At 49.6% G+C, this 26823-nt stretch overlaps 1 protein-coding gene across 10 annotated transcripts in view; it reads left to right on the top strand.

Annotated features, from left to right (window-relative positions):
- USP19 (ubiquitin specific peptidase 19) overlaps nucleotides 1-26823 on the top strand; it is a 471392-nt gene that overhangs the window by 282393 nt on the left and 162176 nt on the right. For all 10 annotated transcript variants that reach the window (XM_086939352.1, XM_086939351.1, XM_086939350.1 and 7 more), the window contains 2 exons: nucleotides 5061-5201; nucleotides 5773-5891. In XM_086939352.1, the coding sequence (XP_086795478.1) occupies nucleotides 5061-5201; nucleotides 5773-5891 (260 nt within the window). The remainder of the gene's footprint in view (nucleotides 1-5060; nucleotides 5202-5772; nucleotides 5892-26823) is intronic.

The following is a 26823-nucleotide window of genomic DNA, read 5'->3' as shown; positions in this document are numbered from 1 at the left end:
ACCAATTGCAAGGTCATGACGGCTATATGAACCTATAGTAGAGTACCACACGTATGACTTTTCTGTGTTTCACCTTCGATAGTGGTGCCCTGCTACCTGTGCTCAGGTTTGAGGTTAATAAATGCCCTAAATAAAACGTTTTTGAGCACCTGTTTTGTATCTTTCATTCCTTAGTAAGGGTCAGCATTTTTAGGAATCCCACTCTGCTTTGATGGAGTATGTGTTAGTATTGCAAGGACTATGCCTGCCGATTGGTCCCTGTGCCACCCGCCTCCCAGCGGACCCTCCCTCACCGCTCCCTTCTTAAGGGGACCAACACCACTGCTCAGGAGCGACCACTGCGCCCACGGCCTGGTCGCCCCCACACCCCCTGCCTGCTCCTCCTCACCTGCTGCCAGACACCGAAGCCGAGCCGACGCCCCAGCCGCCGCAGGGCCGCCAGCCGAGCCCCCAGCTTCTCCCGCCGTAGCTTTTCCCGCCGCAGCAGCTCCGAACCCGCCCCCCCGCCTGCCGATTGGTCCCTGCGCTACCCGCCTCCCAGCGGACCCTCCCTCACCGCTCCCTTCTTAAGGGGACCAACACCACTGCTCAGGAGCGACCACTGCGCCCACGGCCTGGTCGCCCCCACACCCCCTGCCTGCTCCTCCTCACCTGCTGCCAGACACCGAAGCCGAGCCGACGCCCCAGCCGCCGCAGGGCCGCCAGCCGAGCCCCCAGCTTCTCCCGCCGTAGCTTTTCCCGCCGCAGCAGCTCCGAACCCGCGCCCCCCCCCCCCCCCGCCTGCCGATTGGTCCCTGCGCTACCCGCCTCCCAGCGGACCCTCCCTCACCGCTCCCTTCTTATGACGCCCCCAGAGCGACCGCGCAGCGGACGCGTGCAGCAGGAGCACCGATTGAGCGCCAAAGGTAAGCCAGTCTACGCCGTTCCGCGCCTGGACCGCGCCCAGTGCCAGGACCCCTGGCCCTCGAGGACCCCAGCCCGCGCGCCGGATGTACGACCCCGCCACCATTAACGCACTCAACACCGGCCGAATCCCGGGATGCTACCGTGCCACCCCGAGACGCACCCACGGACCCTTCAGCTGCCACGCCTGCAAGTTCTCCTGCATCCGGACCTGCCTCGCACCAGCACCCGCCAAGCCGAACACCAGCAGCAACCACCTCAAGTGCATCCTGCTCAACACCCGCTCCGTCCACAGACACGCCATCGAACTCTGGAACCTCCTCGACACCACAGCTCCTGACGTTGCCTTCCTCACGGAAACCTGGATGAACGACTCCTCAGCGCCCGACATCGCCATCGCCATCCCAGAGGGCTACAAGATCACCCGGAGGGACCGCACCGCCAACCAGATGGGAGGAGGCATCGCCATCATCCACAGAGACACCATCCACATCACGACCAACAACGACGACACCCTGACTACCGCCGAACACCTACACTTCCAGATCCACACTGACCTGAAGACCACCCTCAGAGGCACCCTGATCTACCGACCCCCGGGACCTCGCACACAATTCAGCGAGGACATCGCCGACTTCGTCAGCCCGCATGCCCTCCCCTCCGCTGACTACATCCTCCTGGGGGACATCAACTTCCACCTGGAGAACAACAACGACCGCAACACCATCACCCTGCTCGCCAACCTCGGACTCAAGCAGCTGGTGACCACCCCCACCCACCTCGCTGGACACGCACTCGATGCCATCTTCTCATCCAGCAAAGACATCGCCTTCAGCCACGCCACAGGACTCCACTGGACGGACCACAGCTGCGTCCACTTCACCTTCAGAAGAACGACGATCCACCACCACCAGCAACAGGTTGCTCGAAGAAGCTGGAACAAGATCACAGCCGACCAGCTCGCCGCTTCCCTGAGCCAGCACCCTCCCGCCAGCTCAGCGAACCCCAGCCAGGCCGCCGACAACCTCACGAAGTGGATCAGCAACTGCGCGGACGAACTCGCCCCGCTGAGGACCCCGCCCAGCAGACCCGGCAGCAAGAAGGCCCCATGGTTCACCGACGAACTCAAGAGCTCCAAGAAGAACTGCCGAGCCCTCGAGAAAGCCTGGAGAAGGGAACCAACACCGGACAACATGACCGCCCTCAAGCTTGCCACCCGGAAGCACCACCAACTGATCCGCGCCACCAAGAAAACTGCATTCAAGGACCGGCTGGACAACAACGCACACAACTGCAAGGAACTCTTCAACATCGTGAAAGAGCTCTCCAACCCCAACGTCGGAAACAACGACATCACCCCTTCGCAAGACCTCTGCAACTTCCTCGCCTCCTACTTCCACAACAAGATCGCGGACATACACAACAGCTTCAGCACTCAACCGACGCACGCCACGACCGCACCAACGCCCCCCCACCACCACCCTCTGCGCCTGGACTCCGATCAGCATCGAAGACACCGTCCGCATGATGAACTCCATCCACTCCGGATCTCCGACCGACCCCTGCCCTCACCACGTCTTCAACAAGGCCGACGCTGTCATCGCACCCCACCTGCGGGACATCATCAACAACTCCTTCGACACCGCCACCTTCCCGGAGAGCTGGAAGCACGCCGAACTCAGCGCTCTACTAAAGAAACCAACAGCAGACCCCACCGAACTCAAGAATTATCGCCCCATCTCGCTCCTCCCGTTTCCAGCCAAAAGTCATCGAGAAGACCGTCAACAAACAGCTGGCCGCCTTCCTCGAGACGAATGGATCCCTCGACCCCCTCACATTCGGGCTTCCGAGCCAACCACAGCACGAGACCGCCCTCATCGCTGCCACCGACGACATCCGAGCCCTGATGGACAACGGAGAAATAGCGGCCCTCATCCTCCTAGACCTCTCCGTGGCATTCGACACTGTCTGCCACCGCACCCTAGTGCAGCGCCTAAGCAACGTCGGAATCCAGGAGAAGGCACTGGAATGGATCATCTCCTTCCTCGACGGAAGAACACAGAGAGTCCGACTACCACCGTACAAGTCAGAGGCCACCGAAATCATCTGCGGCGTCCCTCAAGGATCCTCGCTGAGCCCCACCCTCTTCAACGTCTACATGAGCCCCCTCGCGGCCATCGCACGCCAACACAACCTCAACATCATCTCCTACGCCGACGACACCCAGCTGATCCTCTCCCTGACCAACGACCACGCCGCCGCCAGAGCCAACCTTCACGAAGGGATGAAAGACGTAGCCGAGTGGATGACAACCAGCCGCCTGAAACTGAACTCGGACAAGACGGAAGTCCTCATCCTGGGCTCCTCGCCCTCCGCCTGGGACGACTCCTGGTGGCCCCCCGCCCTGGGCACCGCACCCAAACCGACAGACCACGCACGCAACCTGGGCTTCATCCTGGACTCCTCCCTCTCCATGACCAGACAGGTCAACGCCGTCTCCTCGTCGTGCTTCAACATCCTGCGCATGCTACGGAAGATCTTCCGGTGGATCCCCACCGAGACCAGGAAGACGGTCACCCAGGCCCTCGTCACCAGCCGACTGGACTACGGCAACGCCCTCTACGCCGGAACCACCGCCAAGCTCCAGAAGAGACTCCAGCGGATCCAGAACGCCACGGGCAGACTCATCCTCGACATCCCACGACACAGCCACATCTCCGGACATCTAAGAGACCTGCATTGGCTCCCCGTCAACAAAAGAATCACCTTCTGTCTCCTCACCCACGCACACAAAGCCCTACACGATCAAGGCCCGAGCTACCTCAACAACCGCATCAACTTCTACGCTCCCAAACGCCACCTCCGATCAGCCAGTCACGCCCTCGCCGCCGTCCCCCGCATTCGGAGAACGACAACAGGAGGAAGGTCCTTCTCCTACCTGGCCGCCAAGACCTGGAACTCCCTCCCTCCCGACCTGCGCCTGACCCAAGACCACCTCTCCTTCAGGAAGAAGCTCAAGACCTGGCTGTTCGAGCAGTAGCAGCACCCCCGCCCACCCCCCACCCCCCACCCCCCAAGCGCCTTGAGACCCTCCGGGTAAGTAGTGCGCTCTATAAATGTCTTTGATTGATTGATTGATTATGTTGGGGTGATCCCATCTTAATTTCCCATCTTTTCTGGTTGTGTTTGTAGGCACTTTCGTTTTGACTTTCTCTTGCCTTGTTTCCCCCTTTGTTGGCCTGTTTGTGTATTTTTTGCCAATTCATCTCATTTGCTTCCCTTTATAATCATGCCTCTTCCAGCCTCATGCACTCACATTCTTGTGACGTAGACCTAGCTGCCTAGGCCACTTAAGTCACATTATTCCTAAAGGCCTAGATGAGAAGAAACATCCACAAGTGGAAGACAGGTACCGTGAATCTATAAAGGATAACCGTGCTAGAAAACTAATGGTACATGAATTAATTTGTTCCTTTTCAGCATTTAATTTCTGATAGATACATCTGCCAGTGGATTCCTCACCTTTTCCCGAATGGAATTTTCAAAGCTGCTTAATCTTCTTTTTAGTTTCTTTGCTGGAATTCGAGTTAGTATTCTTGTAAAAAGCATGGGCTGATCTCCATGTTGCTACATATAGGTGTTTTCGAGCAGATAATTTGCCAAGAGAGTTGTTCTCGTCACTTTTTGGGATGAACGTCTAGCGACTCCGCCAGATTGAAATGTATCCTTTATACCGTTCATAATACATTGATCAAATGTGTCTTTTATTTAAATTTGGAAGCACAATGAAGAATGTATTTGAATTTCTAAACCCTTTGGCTCTGATAAGGTGCCCTTGTGTTCCATGTGTGTAGTACCTGCAGCAATAAAAAACTTTCCTTGGGCATTAGCTTAGAATAAAAACTAAACTCCAAAACAGTTACTCAGTTTCTTCCAATTGTAGCGCTTTAAGATATGTATTTGTGCAGCTGCACTCCGGGTCCTGCAGCTAATGTGGCCACATATGAACTTTCAATAAAAGGTTATTTTAAGGGATTAGAAAATAAATGTAGCTCAAATTGCAATGTTAAATATGTTTGGTGAAAATGAAAACCCATGTCACTAGAAATGTGATCATATTTTTAAAGGTTTGTCATATTTTTTATTTTTTTATTTAGGTGATAAAGAATCGTTTTCATCGCTTGTTCCTGCCGTCCCATTCTCTTGATACCATAACCCCTGCAGACTTGCTTTTCTGCTTTGAAGTTCTATCTCCTGATTTGGCAAAGGAACGGGTAGTAGTTTTGCAGGTCCAGCAGGTATGTACTACATGATGTACTTAAGCATTATTGTGTATGGTGCCCATTACTCACCTGTGACCTTTTAATCTTGGTTGGTTGCCTTTTGTTGTATTGTGCATACAGTGATGTAGCAGAGTAGTACACTGTTTGCTCTTTTTATCCATATATCAATTGTGGGGCTGTCTTTTGCTTTGACCAAGTGTTTTTGTTATGTATATGGTCCTCTATATAGGACTAAGAATTCCCATCAGGCTCTTCACACACTGTGTTGACATCAGGTGACACATTCCTCTTAGAAAAGCACTTACAATAGGATATTGTGTGCGGTGCTGGCTCTGTGGAAAGGTTGAGAGGAAGTCTACACTACATGCTGCTGTTTCATATCCTAAATGTAATTGAGATTCTGGCAATGTAGCAAATCATACTTGATTTTCAATATTCGAGCATAATGATTAACACAACGCAAGAGATGTTTGATGTGCTTCTTTTTCATTAATAAATTAACACCTTTACTTTTGTTGCCTACTTTTCCTTATGTCCTTAGACTTAAAATGTAATCGATCTAATTGTACTCCTTTTCTTTCTCCAGAGACCACAGGTCCCCAGTGTCCCCATCAGCAAATGTGCATCATGTCAAAAGGTGCAGCTTACTGAGGAGGACAAGCTAAAGCGTTGCACCAGATGTTATCGGGTTGGATACTGCAACCAGTAAGTTTGCTTTTCAACCCAGATTCCTTCCCATATGTTCATGTTTGCAGGCTGTATGTTGCAGGTTCTGTCTCTTGTCTTCCTTTCAGGTTAGAAATAAAACTCATTTGTAAAAAAGGTGACACACGTAGTGTTTCCCAAGTCCACCAATGTTTGTGTGCAAGTGGCTTAACAATTTACTTGCCATTCTTAGCTGAGAGAATCAATTTTGTTTCATGATGAGATTTCTTAACGGATAGAGATACTGTTTTTGCTCTTTCCCGCTTTTATATTTAGTGGATCTGTGTTCAAACATAGTCCTCAGTTAGTAGTATTTCATGGCAGCAAAATAATAATAATAATGTATCGAACATTTTCCGAAATCCCTTCCTCAAATCCTCACTGTTGCATGGCACAGCAATATTAGAATATTGCTGCTAGTTATGACCTCTTGTAGGAACTTCGTGGATAACCATAGAATCTTTCCCCACTACATGCGTGGAACCAAGATCACTTTTCAGTGAGGCATTGTCCATTTAGTGTCTCACAGGGTGTCATTGTCCATCTGTCCTTGCGATGCACATCACCCTGTGATAGCCCATCTGGGGCTAAATGCTTTCCTTGAAAAACGCTGATGAATCTTAATGAGCAGTTTCAAGCCTTCATTGCAGCATCTGATGGGCAAGAAAGGTGTGAACCTTTATGAAAGGGAAGAAACAAAACTCTGCTTAATAGACTGTTCGAGGCATGTGGGCTGCTGAATTCATATCTGTGCATAGATCACCGCCTAGTGTTGGGTCCGGATGATTGCCCATTGTTGTCCTGGAAGAGTCTTCGAAGTATCACGAGATAGGTGGCTCCTCCCCTGGACTACAGTGCGCATGGGCATCCTCTCCATCCTCAGATTATTTTTTTCCGCCATTGGGTTCGGATGTGCTTTCTCGACTCTAGTTCGGAAACTTTGTATTAACTCTTTCCTAAGGCCAAAAGGCCTTCGAAGCGTCGGTATTGTCTTGTTCGGTGCCTGTTTCTTTTCCAGTTCTACGAATCGGACGTCGGAGGCTGCTTCTCGCTTTCGACACCAAAGGCACAGACTACAACTACTATGGATCGGAGCCCGTTCAAACGATGCCCCGTCTGTAATTCAAAATACCCCCACATTGATGTGCACCCAGTGTGCAATAAATGTTTGTCCCCCGAGCACGACGAGGCCAGCTGTATGGCCTGCTTGAAGTTCCGCTCCAAGAAAACGCTTAAACTTCGACGCGCAGCAAGACAGTCAGTGCACCCGAGCCGGTCAACAACTTCGAGGCCGGCGACGAAGAAGGCGCCGATGAAGGATACGAAGAAGAAGTTCTTGACGAACAGTCGGAACCAGCGTCAGAGCATGACTCCAACTTCGAGGTGGACGAGCAAGTTGAGGAGTACGTCCACGAAGAAGACGTCGTTGAGGTAGGCGACGACGAAGGGGCCATCGGAGCCGTCGATGACGACTCCAGTGACGAGCCAGGCCCAACCGCAGTAGCAGGGCCTATAACTGACAATACTCTCCCTGCGGCTCAGGTCGAGGCATCGCTGAGAGGCCTTAGCCAAGATCTTTCTTTACATTCTATAGCCCTGCGTCCGAGCCAGGCTAAGAATACTTCGAAGGAGCCATCGGTCGATTCTTCAAAATCGAAACCGAAACCAACAGAGCCAAAATCGAAACCGAAACTACTTAAGATGGTCGTCGGTTCGACGCCAGTCAAATCAAAAACTATCGACAACCCTTCGGCGTCGAAAGGGGCCATCGCCTCGAAGACTGGAGCGTCGAAGCAGAGCTCGACCGTCAAACACGTCACCTCGACACAGTCGACGTCGACACACAAACATGGCGACAAGGCCACAGGCCTCCAGACCAAGAAGGCCGTTGAGCCGAAGATTTCTGCGCTCAAGCCACTACTGAGCAAACAACTCGAGTCGAAAACCAAAGCCGACCCGAAACAGCAAGTGACGTCGACGCCTAAGGCCGTGCACGCTACTCACCGGGAGCTCGAGTCGACGCAATCAAGCAAGCGTCCTACTGAGTCGCCGAAGCAGCTCGAATCGACCACTACGGCGAGCTCCAAAAAGGTCGGCAAACCTCTGATTAAGTTCGGTCTTCCGCCAACGGCTCGAGCAAAGCATCTCGAACACCACAAAGGCACCAACCCTTCCAAAACGTTGTCGGCGCTTTCGAAGCCCTCCCCTGAAGGGGTTGTGTTCCATGAACCCTCGTACGACAACCAGTCGAAACTCTTCATCGACTCTGAATCGGGCAGGCTAACTATCCATAAACGGAAGATCGCACCTGAACATCCATTGGAGGGTTCTAAAATTCCTCTTAAACTAAAGAAAGACTCGACCACCTCACCAGTTCTCTTTGAACATGTTGAGAACTATCCACAACAAATGGCATATTCTCCAGCACAAAGCGAGGAGGACATGGGTGAAGATTATGGTCAAGCGGCCTTCGCTTATCACGCTGACACTGATCAGGAGGAACCTCAACAGTGGTCTGAGGCTGTGGATCACACTGTAGATCCTGATGATCCACATGCTGCACCGGACGCTCAGTCCTACAACGTTAAAACCTCGCCAACCGAGGACACGGCGGCGTTTAACGCTTTTATAGAGAGGGCAGCCCTCAACCATGACGTGGAAATGCACGCATAACCTGTGGAAGAAGATTTCTTATTTGACACTTTCTCCACCTCTGAAAGATCCACTAAGACTTTGCCTATGCTTAAAGGGGTCCTCAAGCATGCTGCGGACATTTTCAAAGAACCCACAAAAGCAAGGGTTATCAACCCACGGATTGAAAAAAAATATAGGCCTGCTCCTGTGGACCCCACCTACATCAAAGGCCAACTCCCATTGGACTCCCTCGTAGTGGCCAATGCCCGCAAGAGGGCAAACTCGCAAACTAGTGGTGACGCTCCTCCTCCGGACAAAGAATCAAAGATCTTGGAGGCGTCTGGAAAGCGAGTGGCAGCACAGGCTGCTAATATTTGGACGATTTCAAATACACAGGCCCTATTGACTAGATACGATAGGGCTCACTACGACACACTAGAACATTTGTTGCAACACCTGCCTGATGTTTACAAAGATCGAGCAGAAATGATCATACAGGAAGGGAAGTTGATCTCTAATGCATCCATCAAATGCGCACTGGATGCGGCAGACACGGCAGCTAGGGCCATTAACACTAGTGTAATGCTAAGACGTCACGCATGGCTCCGCATCTCTGGGTTCAAATTTATTTATTTATTTATTTGCAAACTTGTACCGCGCTAGGAATCGACTCCCTGAGGAGTATCTCCGCGCCTTTGGCAGCATCTGAGAACAGAAAAGGCCCTTTCTTGTATTTTAATTGCCCAACCAGAAACTAGTAATTAAAAAGGAAAGTTTTTTATTTTTTCCTGAAGGGAAAATGTTCCCTACATAGTCTAATTTCATTAGGGAGTTCATTCCATAACTTCGGGCCTGCTACTGATAGAGCCCTTCCCCCTTGTCTTGTCTTCCAGAACCTGGGGACACATAACAGTTCTCGATCTCCAGATCTCAGAGATCTAGAGGGGATGTATGGAATGAATTTTTTGGTTAGGTAATCAGGACCTTTACCAATAAGGCACTTGTGGATGATGCAACAAGTTTTAAACATCACCCTCTGTTTCACTGAGAGCCAGTGAAGTTTGATTAATAAAGGTTTTGAGGGAGTACGGGCCGGGACATTGAGAACAAGGCGTGCAGCAGTGTTCTGCACAACTTGTAATCTAGCAATGATCCCCTCATTGGCGGCTAGCAGCAAACCATTACAGTAATCCAGTCTACTCAGCACGAGCGACTGTACTAGTGTTTTTCTGGTGGTATCAGGTAACAGGGGGAATACCTTTCGGAGAAGCCCAATGACATGGAAACAGGAGCTGACCACTTGATTAGAATGTTGTTTAAGGGCGAGCTCCTGGTCCAATTTAACTCCTAGATCTTTCACTACCGCTTTGGGCTCAGGGACTGGGCCTAGATCTTGAGGCCACCAGTCAGGAGTCCACAGGCGTTTGGCTTCCCCAAAGAGCATTACCTCAGTCTTAGATACGTTACACTGCAGGAAGTTTGCTGCCATCCAATGTGCCACTTCTTTCATCCCCCGGGCAAAGGAGTTACGTACTTCAGGAGTCATGGTTTTAAACTTCAAGAGGAGTTGAGTATCGTCTGCATACGATACAGGGATGAACCCGTGGGATCTCATGATGTTAGCTAGGGGTGCTACGTAGATGTTAAATAACGTTGGGCTAAAACAAGAGCCCTGTGGCACCCCCTTAGAGATCTCCACCTCCTCTGCCTGGTAAGGACCCAGTATGACTCTTTGAGTACGTTTGGTGAAAAAACTCCTTAGCCAGGCCAGCGCCTTGCTAGATTCAAACAACTTTGCTCAACCAGCCGGTTAACCCAGACTTCCTTTTTGGTCCCGCGGTAGACACAACCTTTGAAAAAATAAAACTCCATGACGCTCATCCTGGTTCATCCTGGTTGCTCCAACGTGGGCACGGCAGGCTTGGTACACCACGTTCCTGGAACTTTCAGTGGTGCCTCACCAACGGCTGCGCCTCACTCCCAGCCTCCTCACTCAGAGCCATGCAGACATTCAGCACCCAGATCCGCAACAGTTGAGCCTAGCGATCTAGCTCCTGAGGTCATAGAGTTCGGCTACCTCAACTTGCCCCCTGAGTGTATGAACATCATCAAAGAGGCAAGGCGACCTACAACTAGGGCGTGCTATGCAGCCAAATGGAAACGTTTTGTCATATACTGTTCCAACAATAACATTAATCCGCTAGATGCGTCCACGCAGAACATCATATGTTACTTGCTGCATCTGTATCAATGCAATCTAGCATATAGTTCCATCAGGATACATTTGGCTGCTATGGCCGCTTATCTTCAGAACAGGCAGCACCTTTCCCTCTTCAGGGTGCCTGCCATCAAAGCCTTCTTGGAAGGCCTTAAAAGAGTAATCCCTCCCAGACACCCTCCTTCGCCTGTCTGGGACCTAAACATCGTTCTCACCAGGCTCATGGGGCCCCCCTTTGAGCCTCTCCATTCTTGTGAGCTACAGTTTCTTACATGGAAAGTGGCTTTTCTGATAGCCATCACATCGCTACGAAGGGTCAGTGAGCTTCAAGCCCTGACAATTCAAGAGCCCTACCTGCAAATTCATGCTAATAGGGTGGTGCTGCACACCAACCCCAAGTTCATGCCAAAGGTCATCTCGCAGTTCCACATTAATCAGAACATAGAACTGCCAGTTTTCTTTCCAAACCCAGATTCAGTGGCAGACAGAGCACTGCACACCTTAGATGTCAAAAGGGCTCTCCTGTATTACATCGACAGGACAAAAGACTTTAGAAAACTAAACAGCTGTTTGTTGCCTTCTCTCCACAACACAAAGGCAACCCTATTTCCGAATCAGGTATAGCCAGATGGATAGTTAAATGCATACAGATCTGTTATCAAAAGGCTAAACACACTTTAACAGTTCCACCAAGAGCGCATTCCACACGCAAGCTAGGGGCATCCATGGCTTTCCTAGGTAACATTCCTCCAGAGGATATATGTAGAGCAGCCACATGGACCACCATACATACATTTACCAAACACTACTGCGTAGATGTACACTCCAAACAGCAAGCTGCTGTAGGACAGGCTGTTCTCAGAACTCTCTTTCAGACTGCTGCAGCTGGCACGGGCAACCGCCGATAAGGAGATAACTGCTATTTATTCTATGCACAGATATGAATTCAGCAGCCCACATGCCTCGAACAGAATATGCTACTTACCAGTATGCATCTGTTCTTGGCATGTAGGGCTGCTGACATTCATATCGTCCACCCTCCTCCCCGGTGCCTGTCGCAGCTGTAGCACTCAGAATCATTCTCAGGCATGGTCATCACTTACTGTATTACACTCCATCTCTGCCACAATGGCGAAAAACAATCTGAGGATGGAGAGGATGCCCATGCGCACTGTAGTCCAGGGGAGGAGCCACATATCTCGTGATACTTCCAAGACTCTTCCAGGACAACAATGTGCAATCATCCGGACCCAACACTAGGCGGCGATCTATGCACAGATATGAATGTCAGCAGCCCTACATGCCAAGAACAGATGCATACTGGTAAGTAGCATATTCCTTAATTGAAATAATGAGAAGAAGTATCCTGTCTTTAAGAATCTAGGAGCTTCTCCTTCCCATGATTCTCCTTACTTGCAGATGGCAGTTTTTTTCCAGCCCCAGTGAGAAGAATCGCCGAGCATTGGAAGTTTCACACAGTTTTTTTTAAACTTAATTTTTCACTTCACATCTTCAACAGCGTTCTGTTAAGTGAAGTCATTATTTTGCTATTTTCTGACAAATGAACACCTGAGAACAACCTTCTCTTTTTGAGATGTGTCCCTCTTGTGGGAGGATGAAGGCTGTCTAATGGATTCCTGTACACATTTACACTGCTGGCTAATCCCGCCTCTGATTCGATGGAAATCAAGCCAGACTTGGGCCCAAGTCATTCCTGTTGCCCCAGACTAATCGAGAAGCTTTTGGACCCAGAGCTCCTGGAAATGAGCATTTGTTCTCCAACCAGCCTTTCACTTAAGGAAGACCTCTTAACTCAGCCACCCAGTCTCAACAACAGTGCCCGCATTTGACTGGTCGAGCAAGGTATTTGATGCCCTCCTTAAAGCGAGTCACCTTCCATGAGGTCGATTTACATTGGACGCTGGAATACATTTGTTGGTTGTTGTGGTACCTGAAATACTGACCTCTTAAATGCCAAAGTTTCTGTAGTTGTTTTGATATTTTGTTATACCAGCAAGGCCATTTTTTGTTTACCTGACCAATCATATTAGTTTTTCCCAGGTAGTGATACACCTCACCCACCCCAAACCATTTGTTTTTCCCTAATAGAAACTGAATTTCGTCTTGTCTTTTCTCATGTGCATATCTTTCGACCCTGTGCACAGCTTTTGCTTTAGGCTTTTGCCACTTGAAACGGTCTTTTTCATTATAATTACATCAGCACGCTGTACGAATTAACTGCATGTGATTTCCGTGCAACTGCCCTAAGCCACATTTTTTTCTGGACAAATTGGTATAGAGGACCCAGGCTTCCTTGTTTGCCAGTCATTCACTCTACATATGTTTCCCTGCTTCACCGCTTAAAAGAGGAAGTGAGACTATTTCCTCTGCCCTAAGTAGGTGGTGAACTTTCACATAAACTGCAAAAAGGTTAATTATGTGGATGATCAGCTGTTTGTAAGGTTTTCTGGTGCAAAGAAAGGGAAAGAGGTATAAAAAAGGACCCTGTTGAGGTGGACATCCCTGTGCATTAAAGACTAATATGCACCAGCCAAGAAGCGCATCCTTGAAGGCTTGCTGACGATATCATCGAGCTCAGAGTATCCAACACTGTTTTGGCGAGAGGTGTGTCTGTTCTAAACGTTTCCAAAGCTGCAAAATGGGTGTCTTTGCATACGTTCATTTAACACTATTGCCAGGACGGTCATTTTGCCTTCCCGGTTCTGCAGGACTTTGTGATATAAATACACTCGCCCCACCCAACTCCTTCAAGAGGAACTGCTAGAGTATCTATTCTAACGGGGAGTCTGAGGTTAGCAGGATCCTTCAGAAGAACAAGTTACTTAACTTCTGAAACTCTTCCTGTTGGCTACTCTATCTTACCACCGATTCCTCACTGCCCTCCGATCTCCATGTTCTTTGCATTCGTGTGTAATATCTAAAAAGGTTCCAAGTGTGAAGATCAGCACTCCGTCTCAAACAATTTAATCTACTCTCAGCGTGCTGTGTTGTGGAAGAAGAAAAATACAGGAAACTGACATTGGTGTGTGGAGGTGGGTCTTATATGCAGCTTTGCTCCGTTACTTCTAGAGTCTTATGCAGCCTCCCTGGAACCTCATGGCCCCACCCAATGGTTTGCGAGAGCATTGTTGAAGAATTCTCTGAGGTAAGTAAGGTGCGTAGGGATAGTCTAAATGTGAGGAATCTATGATTAGATGGCGTATCCATCAGAAAGAGTGTAACCAATGGTAAGTAAGTGGCTTCGGACAGCTAGGTGAACCTGAATCCCTTCCCTTAAGTTATGCCTGATGGAAAATTGAAGTGCATTATATGCTCACATGAAGTTTTTCTCTTCTGCCAGTTTTTTATTGTGGTCCCTTGTGGGAAGCTGGCTCTATATATGATATTCCAAAAAGAGGTATATTGTGCAAAGAGTTCAGGTATTCCCTTACTAATGGTCAGGTGCTTGCTCCAGCAATTCCAAGGTGCTCTTTTAGGGGGTATCGTGGTTGAGCTTCCTTAGGCTTATCAGAGAGGAGTGTTGGACATGTGCAACTATGCATAATGGTCAATAAAGTATGCACTCGACTCAATAAGGTGATCCACACTAATTTTTTAAAATAACATATATATATATATATATTCTTTTTATTGCAGTATGCAAAAAAAAAAACAGTGCATCAGTGATCCAATAGTCACATATCTTAATCCACTCATTAATTTTTACATTTATCATTTCAGTAATCAGAGAAAAAATCATCAACATAGTGTGGTAACAGTCGCCGCAATGCTACAGTTCCCCCTATAGTTCTCAATAAGCCTGCCAGTTCCCCCAAATCTTTTCCCATTTCAATGGACACCCTCTGCTCGGGTATCTGGTGTGCTCCTCCTGCCAGCACCAGCCTAAATCAATTTTCCAGTCTGCCACTTTCGGTAGGGCGGACCTTTAGATATATATTTAGGGGCCAGAATCAATACAATCAGGTACGTAGGTTTTGCAAGAGAAATAATTTTACGTTTAAAACGTCATCGCTTAGTGCATTTTTCAGAAACGGCAATGTTATCCTAAGGGAAGAACAACAATGACGGAATTCAGGTAGAGTACAGCAACTTATGAGGCCAATCTCAGGGACATAAGGTGAATGGAGGGCAAGGGCCAAGGCAACACCACCAGCGCCACTAGGGCGGCTGGGTGCAGGAGTGCAAAATTGTGCGGGTGCCCAATGTTAGTCTATAGAGATGGTTCTTGGACTAGAAGGCCAGTCGGGTCGAACCAACAGGAGATTTCAAGTCTTGTGATACTAGGGATGTGGGGACACCAGTGGCCCTATTCTCCTCGGGCCAGGGGAGCCAGGTGCACAGGGTCGTTGAGGTGTCTGGTTTCTTCATCCGGGCGCACTCGCGGTTGAGGGGGCCTGTACACAGAGACTTGACGAGAGGTGAACCCACAGTGGAATCAGACTCTGGAGAGCTGGGGGACCACATTCTCATTGTTGGCCCACTTCAGTTCTGGCTTGGAACAACGGGTGCTGTGGTGACCTTAGGCGTTGGGTTTTTGCAGTCTTGGAGTTCTCTCAGGCTTGTTTGGGTTCCTGCATGAAATGAAATGAAATGAAATTTGATTTGTAGAGCGCATGGCTGCCCGAAAGCGTCCCAGCGCTTGCTTAGGGAACCCGTCCTGGTATTCCCCTGTGAGATAACCCATTACTGGGCATCCCCAAGGTGAAAGCCAGGCATCCCGCTGCGAGGGGCCGTTGTGGAGATTAAGCAAGCTATTGCCCAGAGTTACAGAGTGAGACTCCATGATTGGAATAGGCACCGAGGCGAGAATTGTCAGGTCTGTGGGAATTTGAGCCCAAGACCCGCCGAGGTGGGGAATTGAACCCTGGTCCGGGCCACACCTCTGCATCAGGGTCTGCCGCTCCAACCACTTGAGCCACACTTCTCCACTGGAAGGAGGTTCCTCTGCTTCACAGGAGTTCTTGGTTCCTGGGTGAAGATCTTGCAGGTCTCCCAATCTTTGGAGAGACGGCAGCTGCAGGACAAGTCTTCTTTTGGTGCAATTGTCTGAATCATCAGGCAGGCCGTCGGCGTTGGTGCCAAGTCAGTTGCTTGGTTTTCAGACCTTGCTCTTTTCATCTCTTCACGTCAATCTTCTTCTTTCAGGTCAGCATGATTTGATTTTCTGGTGCCAGGGACTCCCATAAATACTGGATTTAGGGGTGTTATGGGAGTGTAGGGTAGTAACCAATGGGCTGCTACCCCTGGGTTTTCTATGCCTCCTATACGACCACTTCCTGTGGGTTTGCCTACCTGACTAGCTAATTTTCCCACCTATCCAGCTGCCAAAGGATTCTGGACAAAGGGGGTCAGCTTCCTCTACTGTGAGGGAAGCCAGACTCAGTTCAAAGGCGCTGGCTTCCTTTAAGCTCCCCTGCCTTGGAATGCTGATCAGCAGGTCATCCTGTGGGAGGGGGTGTTTACACCCTTCTTCCGGAGCAGGCTTTGTTTCTGACCTCCAGAGAGCAAAGGCCCTCACCATTGCGGGTCAGAAACTAGTCTCTGGTTGCAGGCTGGCAGAAATCAGTCAACACACCAGTGGCTGCTAGTTTTTAAGAGGGCTCCTGTAAGGTGCCCTCTGGGTAATAAATCCAATACTGGAATCAGTGTGGGTTTATTAATACGAGATGTTTGATACCAAACAACCCTATTGTCTGTGAAGCCATTGTGTAGCTGGGGAACTTGTTTTCACCAGTGTCCCGTACATGTTCTGAGATGGCTTCCCTGTTAAATTGCACTGGCAGAAATAGAACTGACCCGCACTGGGCACATCTGCTCACGCAGATATGTCCACAAGGGGAAGTGTAGTGTAAGGCACCCTGCCTTAGGGCTGCAAGGCCTGATGTGGGGGTGTCTTACAAATACTACATGCACTGTTAGGGGGATGTGGTACACAGTGATGTGTGTCTTGTGTCCTTCCAGGGGATACTAGCCAATAGTCATGAGCATTGAATAGTCCCACCCACGTGCAGGGACCCCCGAGCACTTATCAAATACATTATTTTTGTATGTTTAAACCTTAAAAAGTACAAAGTACTCTAAGATATACATATATGTGTGCAAACCCTTACACATACATACATACATACATACATACAAATATGCAGCCTACATAACCATAGGCTAAAGAGTGCAAAAATTACATTAAATGTTTAATTTAAAATAACCATATGCCGTTAATATTTCTGCTACACAGAACATGAACACCTCAAACTTCACAACGTAACCTTTATTTGCAAGGAAAAAGGCAAGGGAATGCATAGGCTGTATTGAAAATCTAACACCGCAAACTGGCACCATGCGTTTAAGACATCCAAGTCCACCTCAATCCCATCAGGCCCCACAGCTGACAGGTCAGTTCTTTTTTGCCAGCTTTCTGTGAGGATCCTGGAGTCTGAGATATTAATTTAAAAAAAAAAAAAACATTTTATTGTCATTGCGTTTTCATACAGAGATCTTCACTTTTGACATTCCTGTCAAAATTTTCTCTTCAGAAACTGTATTTTTTACTTTAGCTCTACGGTTTTTAGTACCTGCTGTACTTCTAACCCCTTTTCTGACTTAATTTTAAAAACAATCAGTCAGAAAATGTCATCTCTATTCAACAAGTGCAATTGATGTGGCAAAAAGATGGCAAAATCTGACCCACTCTCTATCTGTATTGTGTGTTTGACATCTTCTCATCACACAGAGACTTGCTATTACTGTCAACAATTTTCCAGACGAACGTTGCGAGACTGAGAGAAGAATAAACTGGATGCTCTGCAGGAGAGCGATAAGGTACGACCTTTAAGTGGCCTTGGGGAGAACGGAGAGGAGACACACAGCGGACATCTTGAGTGGGAGTCACCAGGACCTTTAGCGTTCTACTCCTCCTTACTTAAGGAGTAAACCAGAGACAGTCGCGAGTTGCTGCTGCTTTGCATTCATAAGGGTGGACCCCTCCTGAGGCGGAAGCCGGGAGGTAGACTACTGTTTTAATCTTGTGTAAACTGCGCTGATCACTAGCAAAGTGTACAAATATTTACTGTGTGTTGTGCTGGCTACTAGTGCGACGCGCGTCTTGTAATCGCCGAATTTTAAATAATTTTATTTTCACAACCCAATCCCACTCTCCCCCCCCCCCCCCCCCCCCCCCCCCCGCCCCTCACTTTTCTCCCTGTGCTCCCCTCTGCCGTTTTCGCTCCTCTTCCCGCACCCTGGTCGGTTCCAGCCGATTTTCGTGCTGATCACCGAGACCTGGGCAGAGTGCTCCCACAGCGGACATCTTGAGTGGGAGGCACCAAGACCTTTAGCGTTCTAGTCTTCCTTACTTAAGGAGACGGTTATGTCTCCGCGCAGCTGACAAGTTAAGCGGACGCGCCGTATCAGCGCCGTAGTCACGCCTGAGTCCAGCCCGTCTGCGCCAAGGAGGCGCCGAGGGCCGGTAAGGATTCGGGAAATACTACTCCGGACTCAGATATTTACTTCTACTCTCAGGATACTCTCCTAGCTCTAAGACCCCCCTGGAAGCCCTGTCATTACGGGTCTACCCCTCAAAGACTATGTAACGCTCTCAATTGTTCCACTGAAGGGCCGAGCAATTACATCTCGCCTGCTCGCCCTGCTAAAAATACTCCTAAAACATCCCGCCCCTTCACAAGGAATTTGGCTTCCTTATTAACGCCCGATCATTGGTTAAAAACTACATCACTTTTAATGATTTTGTCTCGGAAAGAGGGCCCTCTTGGGTTTTTATAACCGAAACCTGGGCCACTGACTCCTCGGGGCCCGAACTAGTAAATGCCGTCCCCGATGGCTACGCCCTCGTGAGACTGGACAGAGAAAGGCGGAAAGGTGGAGGGATTGCCATCCTACATAAATGCTCTACTATCTGCCGGATTGAGCCCCTTTCCTCCCCACTGGACTCTCTTCAAGCTCTGCATTTTATGTTAAAATTCACTTCCTCTGCCTCCTTTGCCGGCATCCTTCTTTATAGACCACCCGGTCCTAGAGCTACCTTTACCCCCACCTCCTGGAATTGATAGAGCCCTATATTGACAAAACCAACCTCACCATTCTAGGTGATTTCAATTTTCACCTAGAAAACCCTAATTCAGCTGATTCCACGCTTCTGCTAGACTCTCTAGCATCCTATGGCTTCGTGCAGCAAGTAATGGGCTCCACTCATTCCGCAGGGCATACCCTGGATGGAGTTTTTACTAACGACCCACAGGCCCTCCCGTTCCCCTATCTTGGACTGACCACATGGCAGTCCCTCTTGAGCTCACCCTCTGTCCTTCGGCCCCTTCCGATAAGTACACTAGTCATCAGGTCTTCAAAAGGAACTACAAGGGCCTCAATAACGAAGCCCTAGGCCCTTTTATCGCCAACCTTAACCTTTCATCTATATCGGATACAGATATGGCTTCCCTTGAGCTCTCCAACTCCATAGCAAAGGCCATTGATACTCTGGCCCCGGCTAAATCTTACTACTCTTCCAGAACGCGCCCCTCGGCCCCCTGGTACACCGACGCCCTCAGACTGCTCAGACAGGACTGCAGGAAGCAAGAAAGGTCCCATCTCGATCTACACTAAAGAACTAAACATAAGGACATGCTCAAAAGATATACGGCCGCAGTTCTAGCGGAAACAATGTCATACTTCACTAACCTTACGACTACCCTCAGATCACCCAGAGAGCTATTTAAAATCGTGGATAATCTATCCATGGCTCTCCTCCCTGACCCTATTGTGCCCTCCCAAGAGTTGTGTAACCAGATCTCCACTTTTTTCCACACAAAAATCAAAGATATATACACAGCTCTAGAAGATTGCAACCTTAACACTAATATCGCCCACCTTCCGATAACTCTCCCCCCGCAAGACTCGATGTCTCTACCTCGTGGCAGCATGACAAATTTTCCCCCTCTAACTTTGGAGCTCCTCCACCAACTCCTTGATAAACTTAAGTCTGGTTCCCCCCTTGATCCCTGTCCCCTAAAAACCCTGAAGGAGTGCAAAGAGGTTTTGTTGCCCCCGCTCCTTTACATCATGAACCAAGCTATCTCCAAGGGCGCTTTCCCAGCATCTTGGAAAATGACCATAGTCAAGCCAATCCTCAAAAAACCCTCCCTAGACCCCACCATCCTAAAAAACCTCCGCCCGATATCCCTGCTACCTGCTCCTGCCAAGCTATTAGAGGCCCACCTTAACTCTCATCTCAGCGCCTTCCTGGATAAATCCCGCCTGCTAGATTCTTCTCAGCATGGCTTCCGGAAGGCGCACCGCACAGTCAGCTCTCACAGTGGTGGTAAACAACATCCGCACTAAGGTCGACAGTGGTCAGACTACCCTTCTGATCCTGCTCGACCTTACACCTGCATTCAACACCCTGTCCGCCGCTATTCTGATTGCTCGCCTCAGTGAGATGGGAATGGATGGGCCTGCCTCGAGCCTCCTGGCCTCGTTCCTCAACCAACGCATGCAGAGGGTTAAACTGGGTGACTTCCTCTCTCCTGCCAAGCCTGTGCAATCTGGGGTCCCGCAGGGCTCATCCTTGAGCCCCACCCTTTTCAACATTTATGTGGCCCCCCTTGCCAGGCTTGTAAGATCATTTGGTTTGGAAGTATTATCATATGCCGATGACACCCAGATTATGGTCTCCCTCAATCAATCTGTGGAGACCAAGGCATCCAACTTCAGGAACTGTATGGAAGCAGTAGCAGGATGGATGACCAAAAATTTCCTAAAACTTAATGGGGAAAAGACGGAGGTCTTGGTCTTCGGAGGCAAACATGAGATCTGGTCGGCTGACTGGTGGCCATCGGCCCATGGAGTATGCCCCACACCCACCCTTGCTTCTTGTAATCTAGGAGTTATTCTGGACACCACACTTTCCCTCGATAGACAAGTGAATAGAACCGTTTCTACCTGCTGCGGGGTTCTAAGGATCCTCAGCAAACTCTCCAACTATCTTTCCTTAGATTCCAGAAAACATCTTGCTGTGGCCCTTATATCTTCACGCCTAGATTATTGCAATGCACTTTATCTGGGCATAAACAAGAGTCTGGTTCAGCACCTGCAGGTTGTGCAGAACACTGCGACCAGGTTTGTTGTCAACGCCCTTAGACGGTCCTCTGGCTCGGCCATAAGAAAACATCTCCACTGGCTTCCGATGCTGTCCAGGATAGATTTTAAGGTTTTATGTCTAACCCACGGTGCCCTTCATGAATCCGACGCAGAGGACATCAGGTCCCTGGTATCCTTCTATGCCCCTGGCAGGGTCTTGCGCTCTGCCAACAAGAACCTTCTGTCCACTCCCCGGACGAAGAAGACCAGATGGGGAGGGAAGGCTTTCTCTGCTCTTGCCCCGAAGCTCTGGAACCTTCTCCCTGAGAAGCTCAAGGGCCTTGCACCGCCTGATCAATTTTGCAAAGCCTTAAAGACCTGGCTTTTTATCAAAGCTTACCAGTAGTTCCCCCCCCCCCCCTCTAATCTGTGCACTGCCCCCAGCTTTTCCATACTATGCGCCTTGATGCCTCTGGGCAAAGTTCTGCGCTATATAAAACTATTTTCATTCATTTTCATTCAGACACCAAAAACACCGGTCTCCATCGCCGTCGACAGGCAGGAGGTCCAAGTCACATGAAATACATGAGTGTTCGCCATAAGCGTCACGGTCGACGTCAGAGAGGCCATCCAAGCATGCAGTGATGTTGAGGCACCAAACAGTGGAGAGATTGCCTTCAAGGCATTTAACGACAGCCCCGTCCACCAGAGAAATTCAAGGCATGCATCAGCATCACGCCACTCGATGCCAAGCAAGAGATAGATGTTAAAACAACTATCAAAATTGCTTGGGTATTTGGATGGACTCAAAACTATCTTTTGAGTATCACACTAGACGTGTAGCCGGTACTTGCTTTGGCATTCTCCGTTGTCTGAGAAAGACACTCGACCTGCTCCCAGTGTCAGCAAGGAGGGCCTGGTCCATGCCCTGGTGACTTCCATGCTGGACTACGGGAATGCCTTATATCTGGGAGCTAACGTGAGATGTCTTCAACGTTTGCAAGGTATCCAAAATGCTGCTGCACGCCTAGTGTTAGCACTGCCAAAAAGATCTTCCACCAAAAAGGTATTGGGGACGCTCCACTGGCTTCCAATTAAAGAGCGTGTCCAGTTTAAAATCCTGTGTATAGGCCATCGGATTGCTCACGGTAAGGGCCCGAGTTTCCTGAGGAATTTGCTCACATTGTATAAACCAACTAGGCCCCTCCGGTCGGAGGGCACTGGGCTAATGTGTATCCCGAAGACTTGCAGGGCCAGGATGGGCGACAGATCCTTCCGCCTTCTGGCAGCACAGAGTTGGAACACTCTTCCTCTCAGACTCCGGATGGAGCCGTCCGAAAAAGTTTTCCGCAAGGAACTCAAGACACATCTGTTCCCCAAATATTGAACTGCTCTCTTCAGGCTGTACTAGGGATCTTTCTGGCCACTATTAGCGCGGGGACACACTGACTAGTGTAACCAGGCGCTTTATAAGCTCAGTTAATAATAATAATAATGGTACGATGTCAATACCCTCCATCGCACCACCAGCCGACGTAGACACCGGTGCAACAGACCTCTGGCTGACTGGCAAAGGAACCAGTCAACCTTTCACCGCATTGGCTCCAGAGTGTCTACGGTCAGACCTATTTCCTATCCATGGTCTCAGCTGATACTCCTCCTCCAAAAATGACTCCACATAGATCACCACGGAGGCAACGATCACCATCTACACAGAGGTCACGATCTAGAACACCTCTCTGGCGTACACCATCTAGATCTCGCCTCTCTCTCTCATTAACATTTCGCCGCTCTCTCTCATTGACATTTTGCCGCTCTCTCTCGTTGACATCTCGCCGCTCTCTCTCGTTGACATCTCGCCGCTCTCTCTCGTTGACATCTCGCCGCTCTCTCTCGTTGACATCTCGCCGCTCTCTCTCGTTGACATCTCGCCGCTCTCTCTCGTTTGACATCTCGCCGCTCTCGCTCGTTTGACATCGCGCCGCTCTTGCTCGTTTGACATCGCGCCACTCTTGCTCGTTTGATATCGCGCCGCTCTTGCTCGTTTGACATCGCGCCGCTCGCTCGTTGACATCTTGCCGCTCTCTCTCGTTGACATCTTGCCGCTCTCTCTCGTTGACATCTTGCCGCTGTCCCTCGTTTGACATTGCGCCGCTCTCCCTCGTTTGACATTGCACCGCTCTCCCTCGTTTGACATTGCGCCGCTCTCCCTCGTTTGACATCGCGCCGCTCTCCCTCGTTTGACATCGCGCCGCTCTCCCTCGTTTGACATCGCGCCGCTCTCCCTCGTTTGACATTGCGCTGCTCTCCCTCGTTTGACATCGTGCCGCTCTCGCTCGTTTGACATCGCGCCGCTCTCGCTCGTTTGACATCGCGCCGCTCTCGCTCGTTTGACATCTCGCCGCTCTCGATCGTTTGGCATCTCGCTGCTCTCGCTCGTTGACATCTCGCCGCTCTCGCTCGTTGACATCTCGCCGCTCTCGCTCGTTGACATCTCGCCGCTCTCGCTCGTTGACATCTCGCCGCTCTCGCTCGTTGACATCTCGCCGCTCTTGCTCGTTGACATCTCGCCGCTCTCGCTCATAAAGATCTCACAGACGCAGGCATAGATCTCCCTCATGGTCCACTGGCATCTCGTTCCTCAATGCGAGATTATTTTCCAATGCCTCTGGCAAGAATCTCACCTGTGGATGACATAATCACCTTTAATGAAGTCCTAACCAGAGGGGTGACAAAACTAAATTTTTATATGCCTGTGCCAGTCACAGTGGCTTCTGTGATATTTGAAACATTGCATCATAGGGCATCATCCAGGCCTATGCTACCGCTGGTCCCTGGTCTTTTAGAGCCAGCTCTGCAGACTTTCTTAACACCGGCATAGATAGCTGCTGTACCTTCAAGCATCATGAAGAAATATAAGGTACCTAACAAAGACCCCCGCAGATCTGACCCACCACATGATTCGGTGTTAATAGCAGTGGCTAGTAAGACTCATCCAGGGACGTCTTCATCTACAGTGCCCCCTAATAAGAACAGTAAATACATGAACTCGCTGGGGAAAAAAGATGTGCAACACCTCCGCATCTCACATGAAGGTGTCTAGCTCCTCAGCACTGTTAAGGGAGGTATGACGGAGCGCTATGGGGCTTCCTGTCCAGGTTTACTGAAAAACTGCCAAAGGAGTGTAGGCAAGATTTTCAGCTTTACCTCCATGAGGGTGGCCTGGTGTCAAACCAAGTCTCCAGCGCAGCTGCTGATGACTGATTTAGGAGCCCACAGCTACTCCCATGGAATCTGTACGTGACGCTTCTCCTGGCTAGGACTTAATGGGGCTTAAACCTGAGTCCCAGCACAGAATACTGAACCTGCCATTCAATGGAAATTCATTGATAGGTACACATGCGGATGATGAAATGGTGAAGGTGGAAGCTCAAGCCGTATGGACGTGGCTCCTTGGCAGAGATCTGACCATCTCATCCAGGCGCACTCAAGGTGCACTTAGACTCCCTCTATCACAACTTCACCGAAGCTCACGACTGGGAATTAAACTAGAAAGTCTCTCAGGACATTTTCCAACAGTGGGGGACACCACAAATTGACCTGTTTTCAGCTGAAGCAAACACAGAATGTCACGTCTTCGCATCCAAATTTCCCCAACCAGTATCTAAGGGGAATGCTCTTGTTTTGTTGTTATTTTAAATATATTTTATTATCAATTTCATGTCAATAATCAATAATACAGAGAAAAAGACCATCATTTTACCCCAATGTAGAAAACCCCCAATCCCCACCCACTACCCGCTACACATTTAAACGAAGTAATTTCATACTAGTAGTACAGATCATATTTCTTAATTCAATACAAAGAAGGGAAGAAGATAAAAAACCTCAGGATATATATATATATATATATATATATATATATATATATATATATATATATATATACACACCAAACATTTAACTGCAGTGCATCGTGCACATAACTTTATTGGCTTCTTGATTCTGTCCAGTCGATTAGCAGTCCCCACCTCCTAAGACCCTTCTTCCTTACTATGGATCCCTTTCCTTGAAAAGATTGCTTTTTCCAGATTACATGTTGCCATCACCCGGGTTAGCCATTGTTAAAAAACTGGTAGGTTATTATATAGCCATGCCGAAGCTATACATAATCAAAAAATGGTCATGGCGATAAAAACCAATACCCCATCTCTTGACAACCTTTCCCAATGCTCTTTTGATCAACTCGTCAGATACATTACTATGTTTTCCTCCCATACCTCTCATTCCTATGGTCATCAACTACTTTTACAAATCCAACACCAGAATGATCCTGCTCACTCCAGAGTGGCCTCGCCAGTGGTGGTATTCAGACCTTCTTCACCTGCCCGAACCCCACATAAGAGTTTGCCATGCAGACCGAACAGGAGAAGGTTTTCCACTCCAACCTCCCCCCCCCCCCCCCCCCCCCCATCTCAGCTTTACGGCATTGCTCCTGAATTCTTGCAATATGGACACCTAGGCCTTTCCCAATACTGTATGGACATCTTGAGCGTATCTAGGAGGCCTTCTACCAGGCGATCTTATGCTTTCAAATGGAAGCATTTCTACTTGTGTTGCATCAGCTCTGGTCATCATCCAGTGCTTCTGGTGGCCATTAAAGCTTACAGAAAGTCATCCACACAGTTCTCTTTTTTCCAAATGCCTATAGTCAAGGACTTCCTTGGATGTTTTAAAAAGATTTACCTTCCTGTAAGGTCACCCTGTCCTTCCTGGAAGCTGTAGGAAAGTGCCCCTTTTTGTATGGTCAAGAGCCTTCCACAGTCCTGAAACAAAGCACACCCTGGGCAGAGGTGCCAAGCCTGGGCCCCCAGGATGAGCAGGGTCCATCAAGGGGAAGCTTCAAAGGCTTGTCGCCTTTGTTAGCTGACCGTATATTTTTCTCTCCCAGCAACTGGCCCCCTCCGATTCTAGCCTCTACTTTTGGAGGGAGAATCGTCAGGAAAACTTAAATAGGAGGAGAGGTGTGCCATCTTTGCCATCTCCACCCCTCTGGTGAAGGAGGCGAGGCGAAGCACAACTCTCAGTTCCCGCACTCATGAACATAGGCGACCCAGCCAACCAGAGAGAGGCTTATGCCCCCTCCCACTGGGGAGGTGGCAAAATAGGGGGTGTGCCCAACCCAAGTAAGGGACCAATTGGTCCTGACCTGTACCTACTTGAAATGCCCTTACATTTAGTATTTGGAGGCGACCCCGAACCTTGGCTCCTCAGATAAGCAAGAAGAAGGCTGTGCTGACAGAGGAAGTCACCAACTGCCTTGGCCCCAGCCCTGCCGGCCTGGCCCAACTTTTACCTGCTTCAGCGGAACTCCGGCGTGTCCAGCAGCCCCCAGAACACGCAGGACCTGCCCTGCCTTCCATAAAAAGACACCGTCTCCTGTGAGCACCAGACTTGCTCAAGAACTAGACTCTGGATTCGGCCAAATCCGTGAGTCTTCGCCCGACGCCTAGGACCTGAGTTTGAGTGTGGCCCAACACTACAAGGATGTCCCCCACTCCCCCGCCCCCCCCCCCCCCCCCCCACCCCCTGCACACCTGACCTAGGATCTGGTGATCCCAGACCTACCTCAAGCCTGCCGACAATGCCTGCAGCCTCTACCTCGAGGGTCCCCCTGAACTGAACTGGTAAGGAAACCCGACGACTAAAGACACCCATGCACTGAAGTCCCACGGCCTTGGGTGGCCCAAACGACCGTGTCCAGGCATCCGCCTGCATCCCAACTTCTCTCCAACCGGTGGTTGCCTCCAGGAAGCCTCCCTGTTCGAACCTGCAGTCTTTGTTTCGGAGTTCTCCTATTGAAAACCGCGCACCCGAAACCAAATCAGCACCCTGCACCCGGCCACCCTAGTGCTGCTGTGGGTGCACCTTGAGTGCTAACTTGGATCCCCCTGAGCTTAACCCTAGGAG

This window comes from Lissotriton vulgaris, chromosome 9 (assembly GCF_964263255.1).
Source record: "Lissotriton vulgaris chromosome 9, aLisVul1.2, whole genome shotgun sequence".
In the NCBI taxonomy this organism is placed as follows: domain Eukaryota; kingdom Metazoa; phylum Chordata; class Amphibia; order Caudata; family Salamandridae; genus Lissotriton; species Lissotriton vulgaris.
This window is presented reverse-complemented; position numbering and strand designations above follow the sequence as displayed.